The 25,362-nt window shown below is 39.5% G+C and overlaps 1 protein-coding gene across 11 annotated transcripts in view; it reads left to right on the top strand.

Annotated features, from left to right (window-relative positions):
* Positions 1 to 25,362, top strand: part of KCNMA1 (potassium calcium-activated channel subfamily M alpha 1) — an 898,917-nt gene that overhangs the window by 635,383 nt on the left and 238,172 nt on the right. For all 11 annotated transcript variants that reach the window (XM_045022993.1, XM_045022996.1, XM_045022994.1 and 8 more), the window contains exon 6: positions 22,033 to 22,108. In XM_045022993.1, the coding sequence (XP_044878928.1) occupies positions 22,033 to 22,108 (76 nt within the window). The remainder of the gene's footprint in view (positions 1 to 22,032; positions 22,109 to 25,362) is intronic.

The following is a 25,362-nucleotide window of genomic DNA, read 5'->3' as shown; positions in this document are numbered from 1 at the left end:
ACCAAATAGGGATTTATTCATAGTTCTTTGAGCTGACTCAAGAAAACAGAGTTTTTGTTTCCCCCTTATATGAGCTGCCACTTGTTTCACCATGAGTTCTCTGAGCCACCTAAGACTTAAAGTACTTCTCTTTTAAAATATCCAGATTCACTCCCATTATGCAAGCTTGGTACTCCTGATTTAAAGCTGGCCTATGGGCATGCAGCATTCATTAACCCTGGCATCACCTTCAGTTCAGCATCTGGTTTAATACTGTCTGAAGTTTTAAATAATAAAACAAAAACACAGTGGAGAAACTATGTATGTCAAATCCACAAATGAGAGGACAGTTCTCTGCTTCACAGAGGCTTCTTTGAAGTTGTTGGCTTTTTGGAAACAGTTTGTACTGCACCAGACAGGTTGCCAGGAAGCCACTACCATTAAAGCTAATGATGCTTAGAGGGCAGTGTTTGCTTGCTCTTTATGTCTCCATGTTCTTGAATCTTCCCACTGCCTTCCTGTCTTTCCAAGCCTCTTCTATGAAGGGAGCTCTTTAATATGGAGCCCTGTTAAATCAGCTGCAGTGAAGTTTCAGAATTCATTCTTTTCAGTCATGCGTTTGATGCTTTCTTTTGATCAAGTCAGTGCAGTTTCTTAGCAGATTCTAAGTAAAAATCAATTAATAATTAAATGAATGCTTTCCATTCTGTAAGTCTCTTTGACCTGCTGGTTATGCAGTGGTGAAAATCAAAAGGTTTGGCATTCATGGTGAGTTCAGATTCAAACTCTTCAAACCTGTCTTGTCTGCAAAATTGGAGAGGAAATTGCCCACACATAGGCTTCCTTATGAAATCTCTCTAGCTTCCAGTACAGGTCAGGCCAGAAGTATTGCAAGGGCAGCCTCCTTAACGATCTCAGTTGCTCCATCCATTGCCAGCCAGAATATAGAAGTCAATAGGGGCTGGTCAAAATGGGTTGACACTGCTAATAATAAGAAGCTAAAAAGACATTTCAAGAATGTTTGTTTCTAAATGAGCAAAAATTCCAGAGTGGGCCTGGTTTTTATTTTTCTAATCCAGTTTGCCCTCTCTGGCAGCTAGTCTTTCATATTGTGTTGCTCTCAGCTGTCATAGGGTGTCTTTGCAAACCAACTACGAGAAGAAAATTGCAAATGGAAATATTTGGGTACAGGTTTGACATCCCAAACAGTAGAGGGCAGTTTGCACAACATTTGCCTCCAAGAGACAACGGTACTGGTGGCAGTAATATTTCAGCACCACTCCATCAGTCTGTCTTAGGCCATCTCCAGGGTTTCTGCATTCATGATGGTGGTACCTCCAAAAATGATGATCTGCATACTCAAGAATATAGGGATGCTCCTCACAAATAAATAGGGTGAGGACAAGTCATTTGCTATGCTATAGTTTGAATCCAGGAGATACTGAAATGTTCCAGCAGTTACGTCTGACATCTGGAGTGACCTCCCAATTATATCGTTGCTTGGCGTACTTAACATCATGGAGGCAGATTATCTCACTGTTTTCCCAACTGCTGGTGGTGTTTTTTTCTGATCTGCTCCTGGAGACTGCCTGGAATGTTTCCCATCAAGGCCTTGTGTGCGTACATGCACGTATGTGTATGTGTGCTCCACTTCAGAGATGTTCCAGTTCCTCTTCTCTGGATGTGCTGCCGACAGTCCCTGTCATGTCTCTCACCTATCATCACTGCAGGCCAACACAAAGTCATGGTGGTGTGACGTTGTGTCATGTGCTTGAAGATGCAATGTCATCTTGTGCTGCTGAGCTAAACATATACTTTTGCCACAACGCAATGGGAAAGGCCTTTTTATCACTACAAGTTAGTCATAATTCCAGGTGACTGAGCCAGGCAGTTACACTGAGTACTGTGGACATTATTTTCATTTTAGATCAGTTTTACCTAATTCTGAGGCTGGGATGATTTTATATAATATCTTTTTCTCTGGGATAAGTCAAGTTTGTCAGTGAAGTTCAGGTATTTAATGTGTCTGCTGCCTTGTGACACCATGAGAAATAATCACAATAGGATTAGTGTAAAATCCTTATATTTGAATGGATTTTCATGCTGCCTCCTTATACAACCTTCCTGTTAATTCTTCCTCTTTCTGAGTCTAGTCTTTGTAACCCTTTCATAGTGAGACTCCAGCTCCCATAGCAGCTATTGCAATTCTGAATTCTCTTGGTATGTTTGGAAATGACATGGAATTGCTGTAGGTAAATAATGTTAGCAAGAAGTTTATACTAATGATGACTCTTTAAAAGCTTTGAATTGGAAAGGTTATATTGGCTTGGAATGATATATTGACAGTCACATTTCAGTGATGAAGAGTGACAAATGAGGATCATTTAGCTGAGTCACCATGCATAAGAAAATAAAAAGTCAAAAGTGGATAATTTGTGAATGGAATGACACTGTTCCAGTTCTTATTTCTTCTTTGCTGTTATCGCTGAGCTCAAACTCTGCTGCATGGTCTGTCCTTCCTCCCTACCCTATGGAAGCCCCACTCTGAGTGTGCTGCAGGGCATGGGCTCCTCAAAAGCAAAGAGAGCTAAGAGGATGAAAGGGAGCCAGCCAGGCTCTTCTGGATTCTCTCCCACTTATCTCGGCTTTTGGAAACCCCTTTACTGGGAATGGTAGTGGGGTAACTGCTATAGGAGTACCTGGAAAATGCTTCTGAAGGGCTTGTGCTGCCAGGGGCTGGCAGGGAAGGAAATAGGAAAGGGCAACTTCCCTTTTGCAGATACACACAAATTAGGGGTGGAGCATCTGTGGATAGACATATACTGTCTTAAGGACCTAGCTAGTGATCCATTTAGGTGGCAGATGCAAAGAGGCTATGTCCCTTGGGATTTGTCATGATGATGTGAATTAAAGGCAAGTAATAATGGGAAACATCTTTTTTTCTAAGACACTATTTCAAATCTGGTCTAGTAATGAGTGGAGGTCATTGTCATCAATTAACTGTTTGGTGGTTTAACTGAAATAAACTGATAGTCTAGTCTAGTATCTAATAGGTGTATATGTCCACATCACAAAACCCACAACATCTTTGTGGCAGTCTTAGCAAGAGGTAGAGGGTTCCTCCAAAACAGGGCAGAGACATGGAACCTTGGACTGATGCTCCCTGTGCTGGAATTAAGGGGATTTAAGTGCTGGATTGGCTCCCTCCAAACCCTGAACCTTTTCACGATAAATTTAAATATGTAACAAAATCCAGGCAAAGGGGGAGATTTGTGTGTGTGCTGGCTTGTAGAAGACTAGGAAGAGCTTATGATTACATGGTGCCCATGTTCACTTTTTAAAAACATTTGTGTCCCAGTATGCAGTGAAAACAGTATGCTTTATTGCTTCTTTGGAGAGTATGACCTGGATCTGGCCTTGATCTGACTCTTGGCCTGAGATATTCTGTCTTATGTGACATTAAGATTTTACACCATGAAATATGGATCATTCCCTGTTGTGAATGAACGTGCATCCCTTCTTGGTGACAAATCATTTCTAAAGTGTTTGGCACATGTTTGTTCAGAATACTATAAATTCTTACTGCTCTTGCTAGATATTCCATGTGCCATCTTACAGCAGATCAGTTTTTATCACCCAAGCTATACAAATCTATATCAACCATCTTGAATATCTCTTTGAAACAGCTACTTATAGGCATTTCAGAACTGAACTGAAGTTCTTGGCCAGCATATAACCTTTTACAAATTGAACACAATGGAATTATTTTGACTCCTTTTCGTTTCTTATTTTATAGCATATCCATCTCTTTCTTGGCACTTGTGGCCCATGCCCTGTGAGTCACAAGAGCAAAGAAAACGCCACTGTGGATCTTCTTTAAAACAGCACCCTGCAGCATGAGTCAGGCTTTGAGACTGGTCTTTGTCCTTCTTCTGCCTTTGTCCTTGCCATTCTGTTCTGCCCCATGGTTACAACCTTTCTGAACAGTATAGTTCTGTATTAGGGTAATTTGTTCCTGGTGAATGCCAAGGAAAATTACAAAACATGCTGACTTGTGACTTCTCTATGAAGTTAACTACATCATAATGCATTGTAATGAGTACATATATTTTTAAAAAAAACAGTCCCTCACCCCCACCTCTCTACAAGGTTAGCTTACTGAAATGTAACATATCCTTTCAAGTGCCAGCTTGATCATAGTAGGATCATTAAGAAACTGCACATCTTAGAATATTAGGGTTGGAAGGGACCTCAGGAGGTCATCTAGTCCAACCCCCTGCTCAAAGCAGGACCAATCCCCAGATTTTTACCCCAGTTCCCCAAATGGCCCCCTCAAGGATTGAACTCACAACCCTGGGTTTAGCAGGCTGATGCTCAAACCACTGAGCTATCCCTCCCCAGAGCAATCTTAAGTTGATTGCTCCGGAAGCAAAGCATTAAATGGGATTTTGTATAGTCAAAGCTGCAGCATCAAGAGAGGACCACAAAACTGTAAAATAAACAAAGTTACAAGGAATCAATACATCCCCTTTTCCTCTACTATGTTCCTCTTTCAATGGGGTGCATATCTCAACTTTTTTTTCCTGTCTGTCACCTTTCTCTCACCTCATCTGAAAGATGGCACTTGCTTCTACCTAATGGGGTTAGAGTGCTTCAGTTCTGACTCCGGGGAAGTGTGCTACTTACAAATCTTCCATCCAAACAGTGCCCTGCTCTAAGTCTACCTCTAAGATAGAGCACAATCATAGCTTGTTGTAGCATAGCTGTAACCAGCTGTATGTTTAGGGATACTTCACAAAGTAGCAAAAGGCTCTGTTTACATGTTAGGTACCTAATTTTTGGTATTAACAGTACCATGCCTGGTGAGGTCTCCTGGGTGTGATGTAACATAAGACTTTTTTCCTGAGGCTGTGAGGTAATAAATAAATACACAACTCTGTTCATTTCTTAAGAAACTCCGTTTGTATTGTCCATGTTAGCTTCACCTTTTTCACCCTGTAATGGGATGGTTGTCTTTTTGTAAGGACTTGACAAGATTCTCACTACAGAGAGAGGATTGCAGCGTAAGCCTCACAAAGAAAGGTCCCAAGAAAAAATATACATGGGGCTGGAGAATATAGTTTTTGAATATAGACAACTTTTTTTTCTGTGCATAATATTTGATGGTGTTTGAATGAGGGCCAGTGAAAATTAGAGGGATAAATAGTAGTTATGCTGCATGTTCAGTAACACCATCCTGAGAGGGCATAAGTAATATTGCAATCTATTAAAAATGTTAAAGGAGAAAGAGCACCACATATAGTACTTTGTTCTGCCTTAGTACAAAATCAGTAAATAAAATCTATTCCATCAAACAGTAAAGAAATAATTAGAAATTATGTGCCAATGTGATTCTCCCTGCATAGCAATGTTCTTGCTGGATTTTGTTGTTTTCCACGTGTGGGATAGATCATGCGTTTAGGCCAGGGGTGGGCAAACTGGCCCGGGGGCCACATCCAGTCCTTCAGATGTTTTAATCTGGCCCTCAAGCTCCCACTGAGGAGTGCGGTTGGGGGCTTGCCCTACTCCCGGAAGCAGAAGCGTGTTCCCCCCTCCAGCTTCTATGTGTAGGGGCAGCTCAGGGGCTCCGTACACTGCCCCCGCCCCAAGCACCACCCCTGAAGCTCCCATACAAAGAGGATGCAGTACCCATCCCCCCATTTCATTGGGAGTGAGATCCGTTTCAGAGATGACACCTTACCCTCTCTCACTTTCTTGCACCATAAATTCTCTAGTTACATTGGAATAAAAAAAATGCCTATTTTTTTAAACTAATGGGCCAATGGGAGCTGCAGGGGTGGCGCCTGCGGACTGGGCAACACGCAGATCTGCCGAGCCAGAATGAGGACATGCTGCTGCTTCTGGAAGTTGCTTGAGGTAAGTGCTTCCCAGAGCCTGAACCCCTGATCCCCCTCCCACACCTGAACCCCCTGCCCCAGCCCTGATCCCCCTCCCACCCTCCAAACCCTTCGGTCTCAGCCTGGAGCACTCTCCTGCACCCCCAACCCCTCATCCCCAGCCCCATCCAAGAGCCCGCATCGCCAGCTGGAGCCCTCACCCACCCCCACACACCCCTGCCCCAACCCAGAGCCCTCTCTCGCACCCTGAACTCTTCATTTCCGGCCCTACCCGAGAGCCCACACCCCCAGACGGAGCCCTCACTCCCTCCCGCACCCCAACCCCCAATTTCGTGAGCATTCATGGCCTGCCATACAATTTGCATACCCAGATGCGACCCTTGGGCCAAAAAGTTTGCTCACCCCTGATTTAGGCACTGCCCTGAGCCAGAAATCAGGCCATGAGCTGCCTGCCTCAGGAGGAGGGGAATCCTCCTTGCGTCCCCCTTGCTCCAGGAGGGGTAATTTTGTTGTTGGCCTATACGAAATTCTGGCCAGGGTGTTGGATGGCAGTGCCAAATTTCCACCCGTGGCTTGCCCCTCCCCCTGCCTATTCCCCAAGAGGAGATAGGAAGTGCACCAGAGATGCTTATTCCTGCAGACCCAGAGCCAAGTTTAGGCCTTTCTGCTGAGAAAGCCCTCTTTTTCTCTTCCACAAACTTGGTTTATGGCTCCACACTTCCAGAGGAACATAGCCTTCAAGAGAATTCATCCTTGTGAAGAGAGAGACGCACTCTTAGGTGTCTTGACCTATTTCCATGTAGGGCCTTGAAGATTAGGGTTTGACCTTGATTTTGACTTGATATCCTATTTGAACTTATTGCAGTGAGTGGGACACTTGGGTGATATGCTGTCAGTAGATGCTATTTTTGAGGAGAAGGGCTGATGCATTCTGGGATAACTGAAGAGTTTTTAATGTTGGTGGCACTAGCAGAATCACTGGCACCACTTCCAGCAGCACCTTGGGTAGCCTTTGGTGGTCTCCCATCCAAGGACTGACTAAGTCCTATGATGCTTAAGTTTGAGAATTTGGGAAGATCGGAGTCCAGGTCTGTGTGCATGTCCAGATACTGATCAGTATACCATGTTTCCCCACCATGCCATCCCTTTGCATTTTGGGCTCTGGCTTGTGACATATCTGATTTTTTTTTCCAAACATGATGATATACTGTTATGTATAGACCAGACTTTCTGAACAGTGGACAACAATAACCAGCAGCTACAGGTGTTAAAGCAAACAGTGTCTTAACTTTACTTCAGTAGAAGTAGAAATAATGCAAGCCCTATAAAACTTGTTAGATGGCGTGCTCCCACTTCCAAGAGCTGAGTCAGCTGCAGCAAGGCCAGGAACATAGATACCACGGTGATGAGCAAAATAATGGACCCCGAATGCAATAGAGTAGAATAGAAGGAAAGTCCGATTTGACTTAACTCTGCTCCTTCCAGCAGCTGAGATAAACCACATTGTAATATATGCCTCTATGACAGAGGGATACCTACATGGTGATAGATAGAAATTGTTAGAAACAAACATTATCAAAGCGGATGACCTTCTTGTTGAAGGTGGGGTTTTTTTTTTGTTTTTTTTATCTAACATATTATTCATGCTACTCACAAATTCATGACCCTGAGATCAAGGATTATTGCTTAAGTGTTACCTACCTTCCTCCAGTGAGATAATATACTGTAAGGCTTTTCAAGACTGTATACCAGGGTTTGGCAACCTTTCAGAAGTGGTGTGCCGAGTCTTCATTTATTCACTCTAATTTAAGGTTCCATGTGCCAGTCATACATTTTAACATTTTAGAAGGTCTCTTTCTATAAGTCTATAATATATAACTAAACTATTGTTGTATGTAAAGTAAATAAGGTTTTTAAAATCTTTAAGAAGCTTCATTTAAAATTAAATTAAAATGCAAAGCCCCCCCCCCCCCCGACCGGTGGCCAGGACCCAAGCAGTGAGAGTGCCACTGAAAATCAGTTCCCGTGCTGCCTTCGGCATGCGTGCCATAGGATGCCTACCCCGATGTATACAGTGTAGAATGTATTAAGAAAAAGCTAATAATTTGATTTACCATATATAGTGCTGGGTGTTGCCATGTGTTGTTTCATTGCTGCTTTGTTTGAAAGTTATTTTGTTTTTATATTTTAAAATAAATTTTTCTCCGATATCTTTCATGTTTCAGCATAGTGGTAGTCTGTAGGATTTAGGAAGATTTGGCATGATTAGTGAGACTTTCACGTTTGCGCTTTTTCTCTGCCTGGAGGATATTTTATAAATATCTTTGTAGTACTAAGAAAAAATTGTATGATCATGTTTTAACTTACAGGTATGGAGGAAAGAATATGTAACAGTATTTAGCACTTAGATGGTACTTTACATCTTCAAAGTTATTGTACAAACATTAAATAATCCTCATGACAAAGCTGTCACATAGAGAAATACGTATTATCTCCATCTTACAGATGGAAAAACAGAGAGAGAGAGAGTATGGTCCTGTCTTTACTTCAGAATTGTCTCACGATAGAACTGTAATAGGTCACTGTAAAGAAGGACAAGTCAATGTTCAATGATGTCAGCTACTCGTGATTAAACCGTGCTAGGGTTCAGGTTCACTATGACTATCTGACAGGATGCTGAACACATCTTGTCCTTGGTCTAACACTGTAACATTCTTTTGTGAAGATAAGACCTAAGTGATTTGCTCATGATCACACAGCAAGTCAGTTTAAGAGCAGAGATTGGAATTCAGAAACCTCTTGACTCTGAGCCTACTGTGCAGTCTCCTAGACCAGCCTACCTCTCTGCATTGGCAAAATTCATGCAGACAGTCAGTTCAGTGCTAAGGTATTGTTCTTCCCAGTAACCTCTAACATCATGTTGTGGGATTGGCCCACTGCTGAATCAGAGGGAACAGGTCCTCTGCTGAATCCTCAGCATACACACAATGCTTTAAATTGCTGACCCCAAAGGGAAGTTATACGATTTGTTCCCTTACACCTTCTTAAGCCAATCCTCATTTACTTCACTGGTTTCAAATAGATGATCATCCTGTGAGGTAAACAGTATTGTTCCTCAATGCACTTTTAGTATTGCTTTAACTAAAGCAGTTTAAAATGAGTTGTTCAGTGTATCCTTGGAGATACCTGCTTCAATGCCCAGTATTTGGAAGACTCTTTGAAGGCAGTGAAAGCAATTTTCTACCTTCACGCTAACCAATAACCTGCCTTACATAAGACTGAAAAGCAAAGCATTACTAACTATCCCTATGGAAAATAGGGACCCCATCGCAAAGAGACTGAGTATTACAAATAACTTCCCCTGATACATTCGACTGGCACTGAATGTTGGAATCCAACACCATATGTCATCATCCTGCCAACACGCAGTTCAAATTCATGTTTTTAACATGTGGAGCAGGCTTTTTTTGGGGGGGGATTATTTTCTATTTTCATCACTTAATTCATGTTTTCAGCTTTTGCTCTACAAGTAAGATTTAGCAGACTATGGGGCAGGAGAGAAGGAGCAGGAGAGAGAGAGAGAGAGAGAGAGAGAGAGAGAGATCAGTACAGATCTGAGTATAATCAGTCCCTCCAGCTTGTACTATAAAGCTGAGGAAATTAAAGGGACACTGTCAAATTATGAAGGGCCAAACCATAGATTCTGTAATTTAAATAAGAGACTTGTTTGTTTCTATTACTTAAGTACAGACTGTGCTCAGAGCTTTATATGGCTCAGAAGACACATGGGCTCTACTTCCAAAATGTTATGATCTAAATGTAATATAAAGTCCAATAATAATAGGTTTAGGTTTCATAACAGAGTAATTTTGTTCCCCAAGCTGATTGAAATACAAACAGAAAACAAAAAACATACTGTAAATAGTATAAAGTTCTTGCAGTTTGACTTATGCTAGGTGCGATCAGTAACACTGTTAAAGATTGCCTTTTGTAAAATCCTTCCAGTTCTGAATGGGATTGTTCCAATTGCCCACATATATGAATATATTTAAAGGGCCCAGGTCTGTTCCCATTAGTGTCAGTGGAGCTTTGCCATTGTCTCCAGTGGGAACATGACTTAGCCATGTATAGTAGCATTGTGTAGAACATCTGGGAGTCAGAACTATTGGTTTTCCCACTGGCTCATTGTGTAACCTTGTGCAGGTCTCTTAATATCTCTGTGGTCCGTTTTCCCTGTTTATAAAATTGGGACAATGGTTCTGTACGAACATGTTTCTGATGTGCTTTGAGATCTTCAGATTGGAAATGCTATATACTGCATTGTAAATGCGTAGTGTTGGGTATTATGCATACATCAGTCCTTATGGCATACAAGCATATAGTTCTTTATGGCACATAGGTATTTATGGCATCTTTTCCATGCAAAGAATTTGAAATACCATGTGTACAGATTCTTCTGGACAAAAACCAAGTGTTTCCATATGTCATATTCACAATGAAAAGATAGTTTAAGAAAGCACACTTTATGATATCAGTGGTTTGTGAAAGTCACAGCAGCTTGAAGGAATTTCTGGAAAATGGTAAGGAAGTAAGATCACAAGTTAGTAATATTTTAAAGAGGCATTTTTTAAGCTAAGCACAGTAGGTGGGAGCCAAGTTGAACAAAAATCCCCTTTTGTGACGATCCACAACAACAAGTCTGCCTGTGAGAGCTAATGCTGCCTGTTTCCAGTACTCTTGCTTTACAGCTAAAGACAATTTTTTTATCCAGTACTATAGTTGTCATTAACTCAGGATTAGTTGAAGGTCAGGTTTGTCTGGTTTTTTTTATTTCATTGGAGCAAAATCCTGTAAGAGTTGGCTGATTATGTGACCCTTGCCTTCAGTATACAAGCTTTAACCAGAAGACGAGACATGTAATGCAGTCAAAGGAACAATTGGAATAACAATCTGTGCCTCTCAGGCATGTGGTCCAAATATCTCTCTTCTTCTACCAGGGCAAACTGTTCTTTCCATCTGGGAAGCAGCAGCCTTGTGGATTTCTCCATTTATTCTTCCTTGGTGTGTCTGAAAGAAGCTTATGTGGTAATATCCAGATAGAAGATGGCTTTTAAGCTCTGGTACATCACAGATCGGATGAGCATCTCTGCACTGCCTGCCTGCCTGCCTTCCTGCCCCTGTGATTTGGCTTTGCACTTGGTGATGTTTCCTGTGTATTTTTAGAGGGGTGAATTTGGGTGGGGTAGGGATTCATTCTGTTTGTTTCATGCAAGCAACGATGGCAGTGACATGTTGAGTTCCTTTTTGCTGACAACGTGAAAAGGAGAATCTTGAGTTATCTTCTGACTAACAAAACTGATCTGCTTCCAGAGAGAAGTGGTATTAAAGAAAGAACTTTTCTCATCAGTCTCCCATTTGGTACTGAATCAGAAAAAGGAGGGGTAAAGAAATACTTATCTTTGCTATCAGGGCATGCTGTGAATGGAGAGTGGAATACAGTTTTGTCTACACTCAGCCTTTAGTGATCTTGAAGCTTCATAGTCATGATACCCAGCAAGATATTAGTCTACCACAACCCCACTGGGGGCACTCGGACTGAGACTTACAGAACAACCAGGCGGCGTAAAAAGTCTCTAGGAGAACTGTTCCAAAATGGATACCGGGTCAAAGCTGGGCATAGTGTCCCTGAAAAGGAGGAACAACATACTTTTCGACACTCCTTGGTGTCTTGTTATAGGGTCGGCTCCTACTGGGGTAAGGTCCAGCTCTAACCTTAAACTTTCTGCTTGAAAACTCTAGTTTGGATGATTTTTCTGTGATCCTGCTCATGGTGCTAATATAACCCTTCCCTAAGGAGAAGCTTTTTATAGTAAATTTTTCAACTTCAAGTAGTGCATTTGCAAGGCTACAGATTTTAGTTAGCTTCCAGCAGAAATACCCTTCTTAAAGGCCCATTATGCAATATGCATTTCCGCATGAGATGTAAAATGCTGCCTGTAAAGGGGTTAAGTGTTCATCTGAAAATGACTTTTAATGCACTCCAAAACTGTTTAGAGACAGGATATAATATTCTACAATAAGAGAGTTATTTGGCAATCATTCTGGTTATTAAAATTTCCCTTATTATTGTAATGGGTGCGTGTGGGGAAAGAAGACTTCAGATGTGTGCCGCAGAGAGCTTTAGTAAAGAAAAATGTTGTGTCGCACCACCTGAAAAACACTGATGTCCAACCTTTGCAGATTTAGAACTATCTAATGCCCTTGATCCAATTTTTCCATGCTCTGTAAACTCTGGACTGTTATACGCTTATACAACACTGCCAAGCAGAGAAATATAAGCAAAATATTCTGGGTCTATCTTCTTATTGCTTTTGTTAGTTAGTTAGTTCTATCTTTGCTCCCATGCAAGAGCAGACCCTGGGCATACAAACCCTCACTTTATTGCACCTTTTTCTCCATATCACAGTTCTCTGTTCTCTTTTTGACCTGGATCCTCCAAGGAGGATCCTATATGATTCTACAGAGCAAAGTGGGAGACTTCAGGATTTGGGGGACCTATCTAGAGGCTTTGCATCCTGGAAAAGCTCATTACCCAGAGGGAGGCCAGTCTCTGAGGTTCATGGTCATTGTGTTATATAATTATCAGACCAGATCATATCTGGTTTCCCAGAAAGGATAGAATTAGTCATTTGTTAATATATTTGATGATTAATTAATTTAACTGAAGATATTATTCGGCTTATTCTAGAGCTGGTCAAATATTGGAAAAAATATGTAATTCTTTTTATGAATAAGAGCATAATTGGATTTTTAGTATTTGACCAGTGTCAGAAATAAAATGGCAAACCTTGTGAGAACACTAATAACTATATAGTTAAAAAATCACAAACACAAAAACTTCTGGAGGAAGCTTAGATTATACTGAAGGAACAACTCAGTTGTGAAACTCCTCAAAGTGTGGGAAGCAGGAAATGGAAGTGTTATGCCAGGGCCTTGATGCTGTGGACAGAAGTAAATAGTGTGTCCCAATATATCTGGAAAACGATAATGCAAACTACCAAAAAAATATATATATATGCATGAAAAAGGGAAAATGCAGTTCCATGATGAAAAATTATTTCATGATTGAGCCTGCAATCTACATACAGACAAAATCCCACTGAAATAAATGGGTATTTTACCTGCAGAACATGGGAAAGTCGGGGAGTTAGGCACCCCACTCCCAATTGTGGCTTTTTAAAATCCCGACTAGTTTTTTATGCCAATGAATAGTTTATCTGTGGGGATTTCCCTGTGTTCTCCCTTGCAAATTACATTGATGCTGAAGAGGAGTTCCTTTTGTTGGGATTTGTAACCTTTGAGTAATCCTGATTGATGCTGTTTACTAATCCGCTTGAAATCCTTAATTTTGTAGAGCAGATTGCATCAGTGCTTGAATGACATGTGGAGAATGTAGTCACTGCATCTTTTAGAAATTTAATGGAGACTAAGACTTAAATTTATGCTGTTTGTTTTGCAAGTAAACTTTCTGGGGCAAATGTCTTTTTCTTTGCTACTGAAATCACTTTGCATATCAGCCATGCATTTTCTATTTTAATGTAACTGTCTTCCAGCTCTCAAGCGTAGATGCAGAAATCAATGGGGTGTTAAGTATTCACCTCTCACAGGAAGGGGCCTTTATGAGGTCTGATCTAGCATCCACTGAAATCAATTGACAGACTCCCATTGGCTTCAGTGGACTTTAAAGCAGTCCGTTTGTGATGCAGCAATTCAGTTTCCAAGCACACTGGACATATCACTGACAAAAACTTGAGTGCCTGGGACTTCACTGAAATGAATGTGTTAGTGGGACCGGAGCTCAACCTCTAAGCAAATAAGTGAAGTATGTATCTCCTATCAGAAAAAAAGAAAATTCTCCCATGTCAGTTCTGGAGATTTAAAAAAATGGTCATAAGTAAAGTTTTCAAGGCCTGTAATTTTGTGCAAATCTAAAAATTGGATGTCTGCCTTCCATCCCTTACACCTGCCATTGATGGCTGGTGTACCGTTAGAGACTGTTTCAGGTTCCTTTGGAAATTTGGCCTCCATTGTCTACTTTCTAAATGTGTATTTTAGTAATCAGTTTGAGAGCTTAGTGGCCTGATTTTTAAGGTGCCTAGTGATTTTGTTGCCTCTGTTTTTGGGTTCCCAACTTCAGATAATTTGAAGGGCCCTGATTTTCAGGGAAGGAGGGGTGGGAACAAAAAAAAAATAAGCACCTGCCCTCTGAAAATCAGGCTCCTTTAAGGTGTCCTGAACTGGGCAATCAAAATCATTGGACACTTTTGAAAATGTAGGCCAGGATAGCTGCATTTCTTATTACTTAGAATATTTAATTCATAATTGGTTTTTATTCACTTCATTGTATTAAAAGCACCAGTCTAACTCCTGAACAACTTTTTAAAAAACATGTAACATGCAAATACCTATTTTTTCTAAACTAAAATATAGTCCTTCCCTCAACCCCATGAACCCACCACACATTGTGTATAAGTACATACCCATCCAATAAAAATAATAGACTGTACCACTCACATAGTGCTTTATACCTTCAAAGCTCTCTGCAAACAACTGGTTAATCCTCACAACCACCCGATTTACTATGCAAGTATCACTTCAGTCTACATTAAGAAAATATTCATGTGATATACTAGGTGCCCAAGTGAGGAATTAGGTAGAACTGAATCCAGATGTTATTGGACTTGATGCAGGAACTACTGAAAGTCTGGCTTAATTATCACAATGGTCCCTTCTTCCTTAAAAATGTATGAATCTATTAACTCTGCCCTGGTCATACCTCCAACTGGGAAGAGCCTGCAAAACCCTCAGTAGTCCACTTTGCAGTTGGTGTCCCCTGGTAGCCTAATCCTGCAGCTATCACCTGTTTTAGAACTTCCAATGAGGTATACAGTAGCTGCAGGACTGAAAGGCCCTTGGGTAAAATCCTACCCGGGGGTACAAATTCCTCATCCAAGAGGAGGGTTTTTATTATTGTATATGTTTTGTGTCTTGAAGTGTGGTTCTCTTTGTAAAGAGGCATTGTGGAGTTCCATGTTTATTGCAGCTCTGTGATTTCTATGCTCAGTTTACAATTCAAACAATGTTTATTTCTGGCTATCAGCCCTGCACATTCATCCTGGGATCTGCAAGTGAAGCTGGGTTCTTTCCATCTGCACATCATCACCGTCATTCTATTGTAAAAGTTCTGAAGGCCAAAATATGCCCAGAATGACACATGCACAACCCCCTTGTGGTCAATAATTTGGCGCACGTGGAATTGCTTGGAGTATAGGGCTTGTCTGTATTAGAAATTGCACTGATTGATCATTATCCATTGATCTAGTTAAACCTGTGCAAATGTAAACATACTTAAACTGGTTTAACCCTTGTTTAAATCAAGTTAGCTTGTGTCAGTAAATTATCAATTTAAACAAAGTAGTTGAAGTGAGGATTACACCAGTTTAAATGTGTCAATATTAGGAGTTTTCACAGTTTTAACTAGATGGATTTAAATTCAGTTTAGTTAACCAGTGCAACTTTTCTAATGTAAAGAATCCTCTTAATGGTGCACAAGAAGGAATCGAATCCAGTTCATTCTCTCTTTTGTGTTGGATCTGCAGGGTTGGGAGTTGTTTAGTTTAGTCACTAAAGGAAGCAGAGATCACTATGATTACACGTAGAGAACAGATGTGTTGAGTAAGAAAATGCCAGTTAAACAGAGTCACTTTCTGGAGTAGATCTATACTATCAGACTATAAGCTTTATGCATTTGGTCCTCTAGATAAGAGAGGCGGGGGGGGGGGGCGGTGTTTGTTTTTTGTTTGTTTGTTTGTTTTTAAAGGTAGGGAAGATTAATCACAAATTATATTGCAGTAGATACCCTGTGTTTCTGCTCAAGTCAGCTCACATGTAGAAGACTCCAACATAAAATTCATCACTTGAATAAAGGAGAATGAATTCAAAGGATAGCATTTGGAGTGCTCTTCTGGATGATTTGAGTCATTAACTTAACCAGGCAGGAGCAGGATCCAAATTAAATATTTGATGCACAGAATCAATCTGAAATCAGAATGGAGTTTACTGAAATAAATAGTGATTTGACCTAAACAGAATATATAGCGATTATTCATCATACAAACAAGACAATTTAGCAGTTATTCCATATTATGAAGTAATAAGATAATGCATCACTACACAGACAAAATAATTTCCCAGATAGTTTTCGCTAGGTAGAGCTACAAAAATTCCTGTTATATGCAGAGCTGATATGGCTGTGGGAGAGCAAGATAGCTTCCTTTCTGTTTGTTACACCTTCAGAAATATTGTTAACAATAAGTCCCTTTTACAGAATCTTTATTACTGTTGATGTATAAGTCATAAAGAACCTGGCTTGAATTTCAGATCCCTAGTGCATTTGTAGGGCTAACAGAGAAATCATCTTTTTAACTATCAACTGAGAGAATTTGACATGGGATCAGCAAGAGACAATAAATAGGAAGCATCATATTACTAGTTTTATGCAGTTATTTTTCAGAGCTGAGTGGCACTTCATGGAGTTTTTGTATGCACCTATTGCTGTGACTTAAATTAGACTTATCAGCAGATTAAACCAAATGTAAGCAGAACAGGTTTTGCTGGGCCTGGACTGATAGTTAGCTGATTTTTTTTTATCAAGCCATTGAGTAATTCAGTCTATTTCGTTTCTGACAACAGTCTCGGTACTATAGCAGATTGATCGGTGTGAGTAAAGGATTACCGTGTCCTCTCTCAAGGAAGCATCTTTGTTTGTGAGCACGCTTTTGGCGTGTCATTAATACAGCACCAGAATGAAGTGGTTTATGGGCTCTCCCTTGAGGGCATACTCAGTCCGTTCATCATCTCCTTGCTAAGCACAAGATCATACTGACAATCATCTACTCATGGCAAACTCATTTAATCTGAGTCTGCCTCTTAAAGTTCATTTCCAGCAGCTGCTCTTTGAAGTCTATTTGAAGAAAGGATTGAAACCTCTGAATTACTTCAGTCTTTCCAAATGCATGTTATTTACTGCACAGGATAGAGCAGTTAATGCTCAAATGCTTTACATCCCAAAACACGTTTACACACATACACCCCTTTCAACAGTAGTCATTCAAGAATGGGATTTCCCCTTTTTCTTTGGTCTCAGTTCAACTAGTTAATTCTGCTATCATGGGGTGAAATTCACTCTAATGCAGAGCAGCCAAGGATGGTTCTCCAGTCCATTTCAGCCCCATGATGAGTTATTTGCACACCCTCTGCATGTTGGCATTGGGCACTGGGATCCAGTGTAACCATCCCCACTGCAGGGAGTCATTTTGAGTGCTGGGGTATGCAAGTCCTGTCTATATTTGGTCCTCCTCTGAGGTAAGTCCTCTAGGTGTTTCCAGCACAAGGTCCTTCAGACTGTAGGCCTTGGTACATCCCCATAAACACTCACAGAGTCTGATGAATGACAAACAGTTGTTTCATTAAAAGCTACCAGAAATAAATGTTGCTGTTATTGTAGACTTTAAGGTACAAACACAAGATGCACCAACAGTTCCTAACTCAGCCTCTCATGGGAATGGGCAGGTGGGGCTCCCCCAGCCTACTGCAGGATTGCTGACTCCAGGCCACCCCTCTCCCAGAGGCAATCATTCATGGGCCTGCAGATGTCCCTGCCAGAGTTCAGTACTTTTGTCGATCTTGTTCAAACTGATCTGCACAGCCCCTCTTGTTTACAGGCCATTCCTGAGTACCCATCTGTTGTAACTGCTGCTGGCCCATTTACCAGCAAAAGGCTGCTTCCCAGCCCAGCTGTCAGCCCTTCAGTCCCAGCTCCCAAACTGTCCAGTCTTCTCACCATAGTCAGCTCCCAGGATGCTGCCTACAGCCTTCTGCTCCTGCTCCCTCCTGAACCAGGGCCCTCTGACTCTGGCACTATTTCCTTTTCCTATTCTGGAGGGATTATAGAGCATTCAACTGGTTGGATGTTCACTGAAGAATTAACAAAGTGCCCAGAAGTGAGCCAGCAGGTTCATTAGAAATGATTCCATGAATCCAGCAGCCCTAACGCTCAATGCAAGTGAAGCAGATGAACACAGCAAATGAAGCAGATTTCAGTCACCCTTCTAGCACATAGGCTATAGTTGTGACCATTGGTGTGGGGGCTGTGATACATTTGGGGTCAAAAGCCAAAAGTCACTAATAAGAGGTTCTTTTACTCAGGTGTCTACTTTAATGTTTGGTGCAGGATATAAGATTGGTGAATCATAAAATTCTAGAATTGGAAGGGACCTGGAGAAGTCATCTACTCCAGTCCTTTGTACTCACGGCAGGACTAAGTATTATTTAGACCATCCCTGACAGGTGTTTGTCTAACCTGCTCTTAAAAATCTCCAATGTCAGAGATGCCACGACTTCCCTGAGCAATTTATTCCTGTGTTTAACCACTTTAACAGTTAGGGAGTTTTTCCTAATGTCCATCCTAAACTGTCCTTCCTGCAATTTCAGCCCATTGCTTCTTGTCCCATTTTCAGAGTTTAAGAGAATAATTTTTCTCCCTCCTCCTTGTAACAACCTTTTATGTACTTGAAAACTCTCACCATGTGTCCCCTCTCAGTCTTCTTCAGACTAAACAAACCCAATTTTTTCAAAAAGAGTGAGGAGTACTTGTGGCACCTTAAATTTATTTGAGCATAAGCTTTCGTGGGCTAAAACCCACTTCATCATATGCATGGAGTGGAAAATATAGTACACACACACACACACACACACACACACACACACACACACACCATGAAAAGATGAGAGTTGCCTTACCAAGTAGGGTGTCAGTTCTAATGAGACAATTCAATTAAAGTGGAAGTGGGCTATTATCAACAGGAGGAAAAATCACTTTTGAAATAGGCCACCCTGATTACTACTACAAATGTTGACAAGAAGGTGTACATTTTACATTTGTTTCCTTACTTGCATTACAGCTTTAATTATTTTTATTAATATCTTTAAGCATTTTAACTTTCCCTAATATTTAGATTATAGTTTGATTTTAAGCATAAACCTTCCAAGATAAGTCAGGGGTCACAGGTCAACAGTTCCTTTGCTGTTTACTTGTTTATCACAAGATGCGTATTGTTAAATCTTATAATTCTAGGTCAAGCACTTATGTGAAGACTTTAGGCCTTGTGCTAACTGCTAGCCTCCATTAGGCTTCAAATTTATTGTAAAGTCTATTTGCACTATTTATACATTTTGTTTTTCACTTCTTGTGTTAGTGCTTTAATATTAGCATTTTTAAGCATATTAGCTTTTCCTAACATATCAATTTTAGTTTAAACATCAGCATAAACCTTCCAGTATCAGGCATCAAGGGTCAACAGGGGTGCTTCACTATAGGCCCGTAGTCTGATTCCATTTTGGAGGATGTATTTAGCCTCCCTAAATTGTTCTGATTAAATGTGCTTCATGTAGGGGAATTTTATCCACGGAACATGATGATGTCCCAACTCAGTTTGAATGGTGGGTCCCAAAGTTTCACCAAATGTGCAGAGTTTCAGAGGAAGGCAGTTTTTTATAGAATTCAGAAACATGTTTGAATATTTATAACGTGTTTTTTCTCCTCAAATATCAGCAATTAATTTTTGTAAACATCAAGAGAAATAAACAGCATAAATTGGAAGCTCTAGTAGTAATACAGGTATAAAGCTTTGGGTTCCATTCAGAAAGGCACTGAAAAGACAGTTTTCCCATGCTTGTCCTTAATACGTGTACCTATTAATTCTAGAAAGCATTAGCTGGAAATGTTGTCAGAGCAGGTTGCTGTAAAATTCCCTCCGTGCTTCCAACCAGGGTAGTAAGACATGTAGGATAGTCTGCCTTTTTATTATGATGGCACTTCCTGTCCTGGCTTCCGTTTGGATGTGCAGCGATGCATGAAAAATAAACGTTGGCTGAGGAAGCTAAATAGGTATTTCAGAACCTTCTGAAAAGTTTGTTTTAGTGTTTTAGGTTCAGGTCCACAGATGAGGAAATATCAGATGCCATGATGATAGTGTTATTTTTACCCCATCCCTATTCACCATCTTTGGATGTCATTCATGGCACATGCTATATAGTTTCTGGGGTTTGATGCTTCACCTTCATTTTAAAAGACTCACCTCGGCAATAAACTGATAACTATGCAAGAAAGACGGTCTCATGAAAAAGATGCAAGGGTTGTGTCACCCTCAGCAGTGCTGTTTTTAAGTAAGCTGGCCTCTAGCCCATTCACTTTCTTTTTCAAGTATTATTCCCTGAAGGAACATTTTAAAAATGATGTAGGCTATAGCAATTGTAGAACCTCACTGCTAATGATTTTCCAGCTGCAGCAAACAATTTACTGTAACCATTTGCTCCTTGGTGTGTTTGCCTCCTTTGTCTGACCATTTAAAGTAGTTAGAAATCACTATGAGGAGTTGGAAATAGAGATTTTGGGGCTAACTGTAACCTTTCCCAGCCTTCTTAACAGCTTTTGGTTATCTTTGTCTTCAAGAAGCAGACTTTTCTTTTGAAACAGGATGATGTAGCTTAGCTTTCTTGTTACCTGTTCCTAAACTACTGACTCGATAATTGGGATTATATGGAAAATTTAGTAATATCGAGCAGTTTTGTATCATTTTTTTTTAATCTAGATCTCAGGTGACTCTACAAATCTTGATTAATACTCACAATACCCTTGTAAAGGACTCAATGAAGTATTATTATGCCCATTTTACACATGTGCTGTGAGAGATCCTCAACCTCATTAAGACTGCTTTGCATCACTTGGAAATAATAATGACAATAAGAATAATAATCACATGTAACTACCTCACTGGCGTATTGTAAAATTAATTCTGCAAACACTTGAGTACATGTATAATTTCACTTTTGTGAGTAGTCCCACTGGAGTCCACTGCTATAAGTCAAGTTGTGCATGTGGTTAAGTTTTTGTAGCATTTTATCCTTAGTTAGCACTTTGAAAATAGAAAGTGCTGTATATGTGCTAAATGAGATTATTCGTTGTTACTAAATTAAAAATGTCAGTAAGGAGGATGCATGAGTTGACGTTGCCCTAGGCCCAACCCTAGCGGTCAAGCTACCATATTAAGCAATTTTTATGTAACCCTTGGCCCTACTTTGCAGTAAAAAAATAAATCCTCAAAAGCTTTCCGTTTAACTTTATAAGCTGTATATATAAAATACACAATGTACGTTTACTCATATGCGAAAGATCTGCAGCAAAATTGTTTAGTACCAGCATGAGTCTCTCAGCAATTTAAGCTCTTAATCTTTTATGGTATTTTCTCTTGCTCTATCACTCTCTCTCTCTGTCTGGCCCTGCAGCTGTCTGAGAATTGCTATCCAAGCAACCTGATTTCAACAACTCAATGCTATCCCTTTATAAATATTGTTATTTTTCTAAGAACCAAAGTTCAGTCATTTACTGTAATTGTAACCTGCTTGAAGGCAAATACAGTAGTTTTATCATTTTTTTAAGCCACAGTACGTGGTAACTACATATCCCTGTCTGAAGTTTTAGAGTTTGGGGTGGGGATATGGAGCATTATAACCTAATAAAAGATTTTACGTCATTAAGAATTATCAATTTAATCAGGCCTATCCACTGTCTAGGTTTTTTTATGTTTGTTTGTTTTTTCAAAAATCAGGTTATCAGATCTCTTGCGCATAATCTCTTAGTTTTTGCTAAGCACCGGGGGGAGTCATGAGCTTTCAGGAGTTTTATATCTATATTTGCAATATTAAGCCATTCTAGAAGAGAGGAATATGGGCACTAAGACTACAAACTGAGGCTAAGTAAAGTTTTTTCTTCTTAGCTCTGAGGTAAATTTCCCACACCATAACTTAATACTTGAAGTATGCATTTCTGGTAGGCTATAGAAACAGATCTAAATTAAACTGAAAAAAGCTGGTCAAGATCTTGAGACTATTAAATATGGAAGAACACTTCAAAGGTATTTGACTTTCTGTATGCTACATACCATTGATTTCATTGATTGTTACCATTGTAAGTTGGATGTTATGACAGTATGGCTCACTATGCACTGGAGTTATGTCTGATTCTCTTTTTATGCAGGTTTAAGATTTTTAAGAGCCCTTAGACTGATACAGTTTTCAGAAATTTTGCAGTTTCTGAATATCCTAAAAACAAGGTAAGACTTTAATACATACTTAACCTGTCTGTAGTCTGTCTTCTCCAGTTTATAGTTATAGTCAGAGGTAATTTCTCCTTTCATAATGCCACTAGAATGAATGGAAGTTACGGTTTGAATAGCACACACCGAAACTCAATTTTTATATATAATATATATGTATGTGTGTGTACACACACACACAAAATACCCTTTTGACTTTTTCCCCTGATGTAATTTTCATTAAAGACACTAGACTCTAAGGCACATTCATGAGTCAAGTCATGTTTGAGCCCCATCCATGCAGCTATTCCATCTTTTAGTAAATGTAATTATTAGTTTAATTGGTGACTAGTTTCACTGGTGAACCTGCTGCATTGGTGAACTAAGTGCCTCCTAATATATGGTATTTTATTTCTCATACAAATATATAGTCATCTCTTGTTTTCTAAATTCCCATTCCATCCTGTATTTCTGGTGAATGGTTTATCAATTTAAATGTCTCTTTGATATTATCTGTTGATATTTCACTTGATACATTTTTATACCTGTAATATTCAAGGGACTGAGTGATTATAAATGTAAAGGCAGAGTGATAGAGCTACACATTGATTAAATAATCCATCCTTCCTCATTCTAAATCCCTACTTTATTGCCTCATTAAATTAGAAATAACTTGCCCAACAAAACACCCAACAGGGAGATGGCAGTTTAGAGATAATCATTATGGTTCTTCATCATTATGAAAATCTTAGATTTCAAAAACGTTTGTTACATTGATTTTCCACTCTGGATATCTCATTCCATTCATTGTCATAAGCATTCCTTTAGAAGGATGTTTAAAATACTTCAGTTAACAACTGTGTTGTTCTTATTTTAACTGCTTTTGTGTGGCAACATACTTGGTATGGGAAGCAGAATGCACATTAGCTACTACTATGCCCATTAGTTAATCACCTTGAAGCACCAAAGGGACTGTGCCATGTTTCACAGCAGCAAAGGGATTAACTTTTTAACATGCATTAAAATACACCAGCTAAAGTATTGAACTACTGTTCTAGTAATTATTTTTAAATACTGGAAGTTCAGTTCCACTTTAAAATCCCCCTTCTCTTTCTCCATTCATTCATCCCATATTTGAGGGTGTGTAACTCAGGTGGAGTTTATTACCCTTAATGAGCAATGAACCCATGTAAATCACCCTACTGTTCGTGAGTAAATAGACCCTTCAGATGTGCACAGGTTCATGACAACCAGCAGGCTTTGCAACCCTTTAAACCTTAAAACTGTTCTCATTAGTCAACCTTTCATATTGAAAGAAATCCTAAATGACTCTGGAACTGGCTTAAGATCTGCCTGGAACTGTGTGAGCATGTAGCAAATGTAGTTTTTTTTCTTAAAATAATAAAACTAGTTTAATAAACACACAGAGAAACTGCAGTCCTGTAGTCTTAAAATGCCACGGGTCCTGCAGAGAGAAAGTGTAATTGTTACAGAAACTCAGTGTATTAAAATCTCCTTGCAGAACACAAAGGATCTTACCCAAAGCCCACTGAAGTCAGTAGAAAGACTCGCATTGACTTCAGTAGGCTTTGGATAAAGGTTCAAATCCCCTTCAGGAGGGGTGGAATTTTAAGGCTCCAGAACAGTAGGTGAAGGGAAGATGCATTAATTAAATGAGTTCCATTTAAAGCTAGCTTAGGACTTGACCCCTTTGTTCATAATAACATTTGTCTGGTGCCAAACTTTACTCCCAAATTAGATGCTCATCATCTTTGTAATTATTTACATGAATATGCAGGCATCTGTAAATCTCCTCTTCTGATTACTATAAAGCCCTTCAAATCCAGCTTACTTATGTGGCTTCCTTTCAGTTTTACTCAGTTGATTAACCCAAACTGGTTTATCACTAAACAATTCATTTAATTTAAAAATCATCAAAGGCCTCAAAATAAATTGTTTCATGTGTCCCACCCTATTCTTGAGCATGCAGTAATCAGGCATATCTGATATCTTATGTCTCATTTAATAAACCTAAAGACAATTTAATAGTATAAAATACTACTGGTGTCCAAAAAGTATCATTTTATAAAATTTGTGGGCCAAACTGGAATGAATGGGTATTATTTTATTGACTTCAGTGCAGTAGCCTTCAGTTATACTAAACCTGAAATTAGACCTGGAAGCTTTATTGTTGGTGGTGGTGTTTTTAAATGGATCCAATGTGCAAAATTAACCCCATAACCTACAAACAGAAAAAGAAAGAGGGAGGAAAATGTATCTGATAAGCATTAAGAATAAATAATAATGGACCAAAATGTACTAACCATGCACTTAAGTATAACTTGTAACCAGACACATCTAGCATAAAAGCCCATTGTGATAGCTGCTTTTACACATCCAGACTAATACGGCTACCCCTCTGATACATTGTGATAGGCCATTCATCTGTTGTCATAATAGCAGAACAAAAATTCTGTGGAATTCTAACCAGCACTAACAAACACAATTTCCATCAGTGATGCTCATAGGTGCTATATATTAAAATTATTCTGTAAATAAAGTCAAATGTGGAAAAAGAAAGCTTTTCATGATGTTTTTGTATTATAATCTTTTAGATGAGATGTAAAACCAAGGTGCTGACTACTTGTGGTTACTAATCATCCTTTAGCACTTTTGCAAGAGTTAGAACAGTTAACTCAGTGAACTCACTAAATTCCTGTTTTGATTAAATACATTCTGCCTACATAAATTCTAACAGAAGTTTGTTATATACAGAGGTGTTCCTCGCTTTCTGCCCTAAACTGTGATTTAGAACTGTATGCTGTAAAACAGCTGCTGCATTCTGTCATGCAGATTACTTCACTTCAGTCACAGGTGAAGTGTTTCCTGGATAGAGAGAGCTGTAAAACATTGTAGGATCCTGTATTATGCTTCTGTAGGTGTTTTAAAATATTATTGTTCATATCTGAATATGAAGGCCAAATACTGTTGAAGCCAATGGGAAATGCATGCACATGTAGCAGCTGATTTGCAAGGGAAGCCAAATACCAGAAGGCTCAGGATAGAGCCTGAAATGTTCAGCTGCAATAATAAATACAATTTATCATTATCAACACTGAAATAATTATATTTTAAACATTAACTCTTTGGATTATTTAAACAATTCTGAATGTATTATTTCATATTCCTCTCTTAAAAGTGATCCATGCTTGTGTGAAGAATGCTCGAAACAATTAACATACGGCACCATTTTAGTATGTTGTGTGTTCAGC

Source organism: Mauremys mutica, chromosome 7 (assembly GCF_020497125.1).
Source record: "Mauremys mutica isolate MM-2020 ecotype Southern chromosome 7, ASM2049712v1, whole genome shotgun sequence".
Classification (NCBI taxonomy): Eukaryota; Metazoa; Chordata; order Testudines; family Geoemydidae; genus Mauremys; species Mauremys mutica.
Note: the sequence above shows the minus strand (reverse complement) of the source record. Positions and strands in the feature narration are given on the sequence as shown.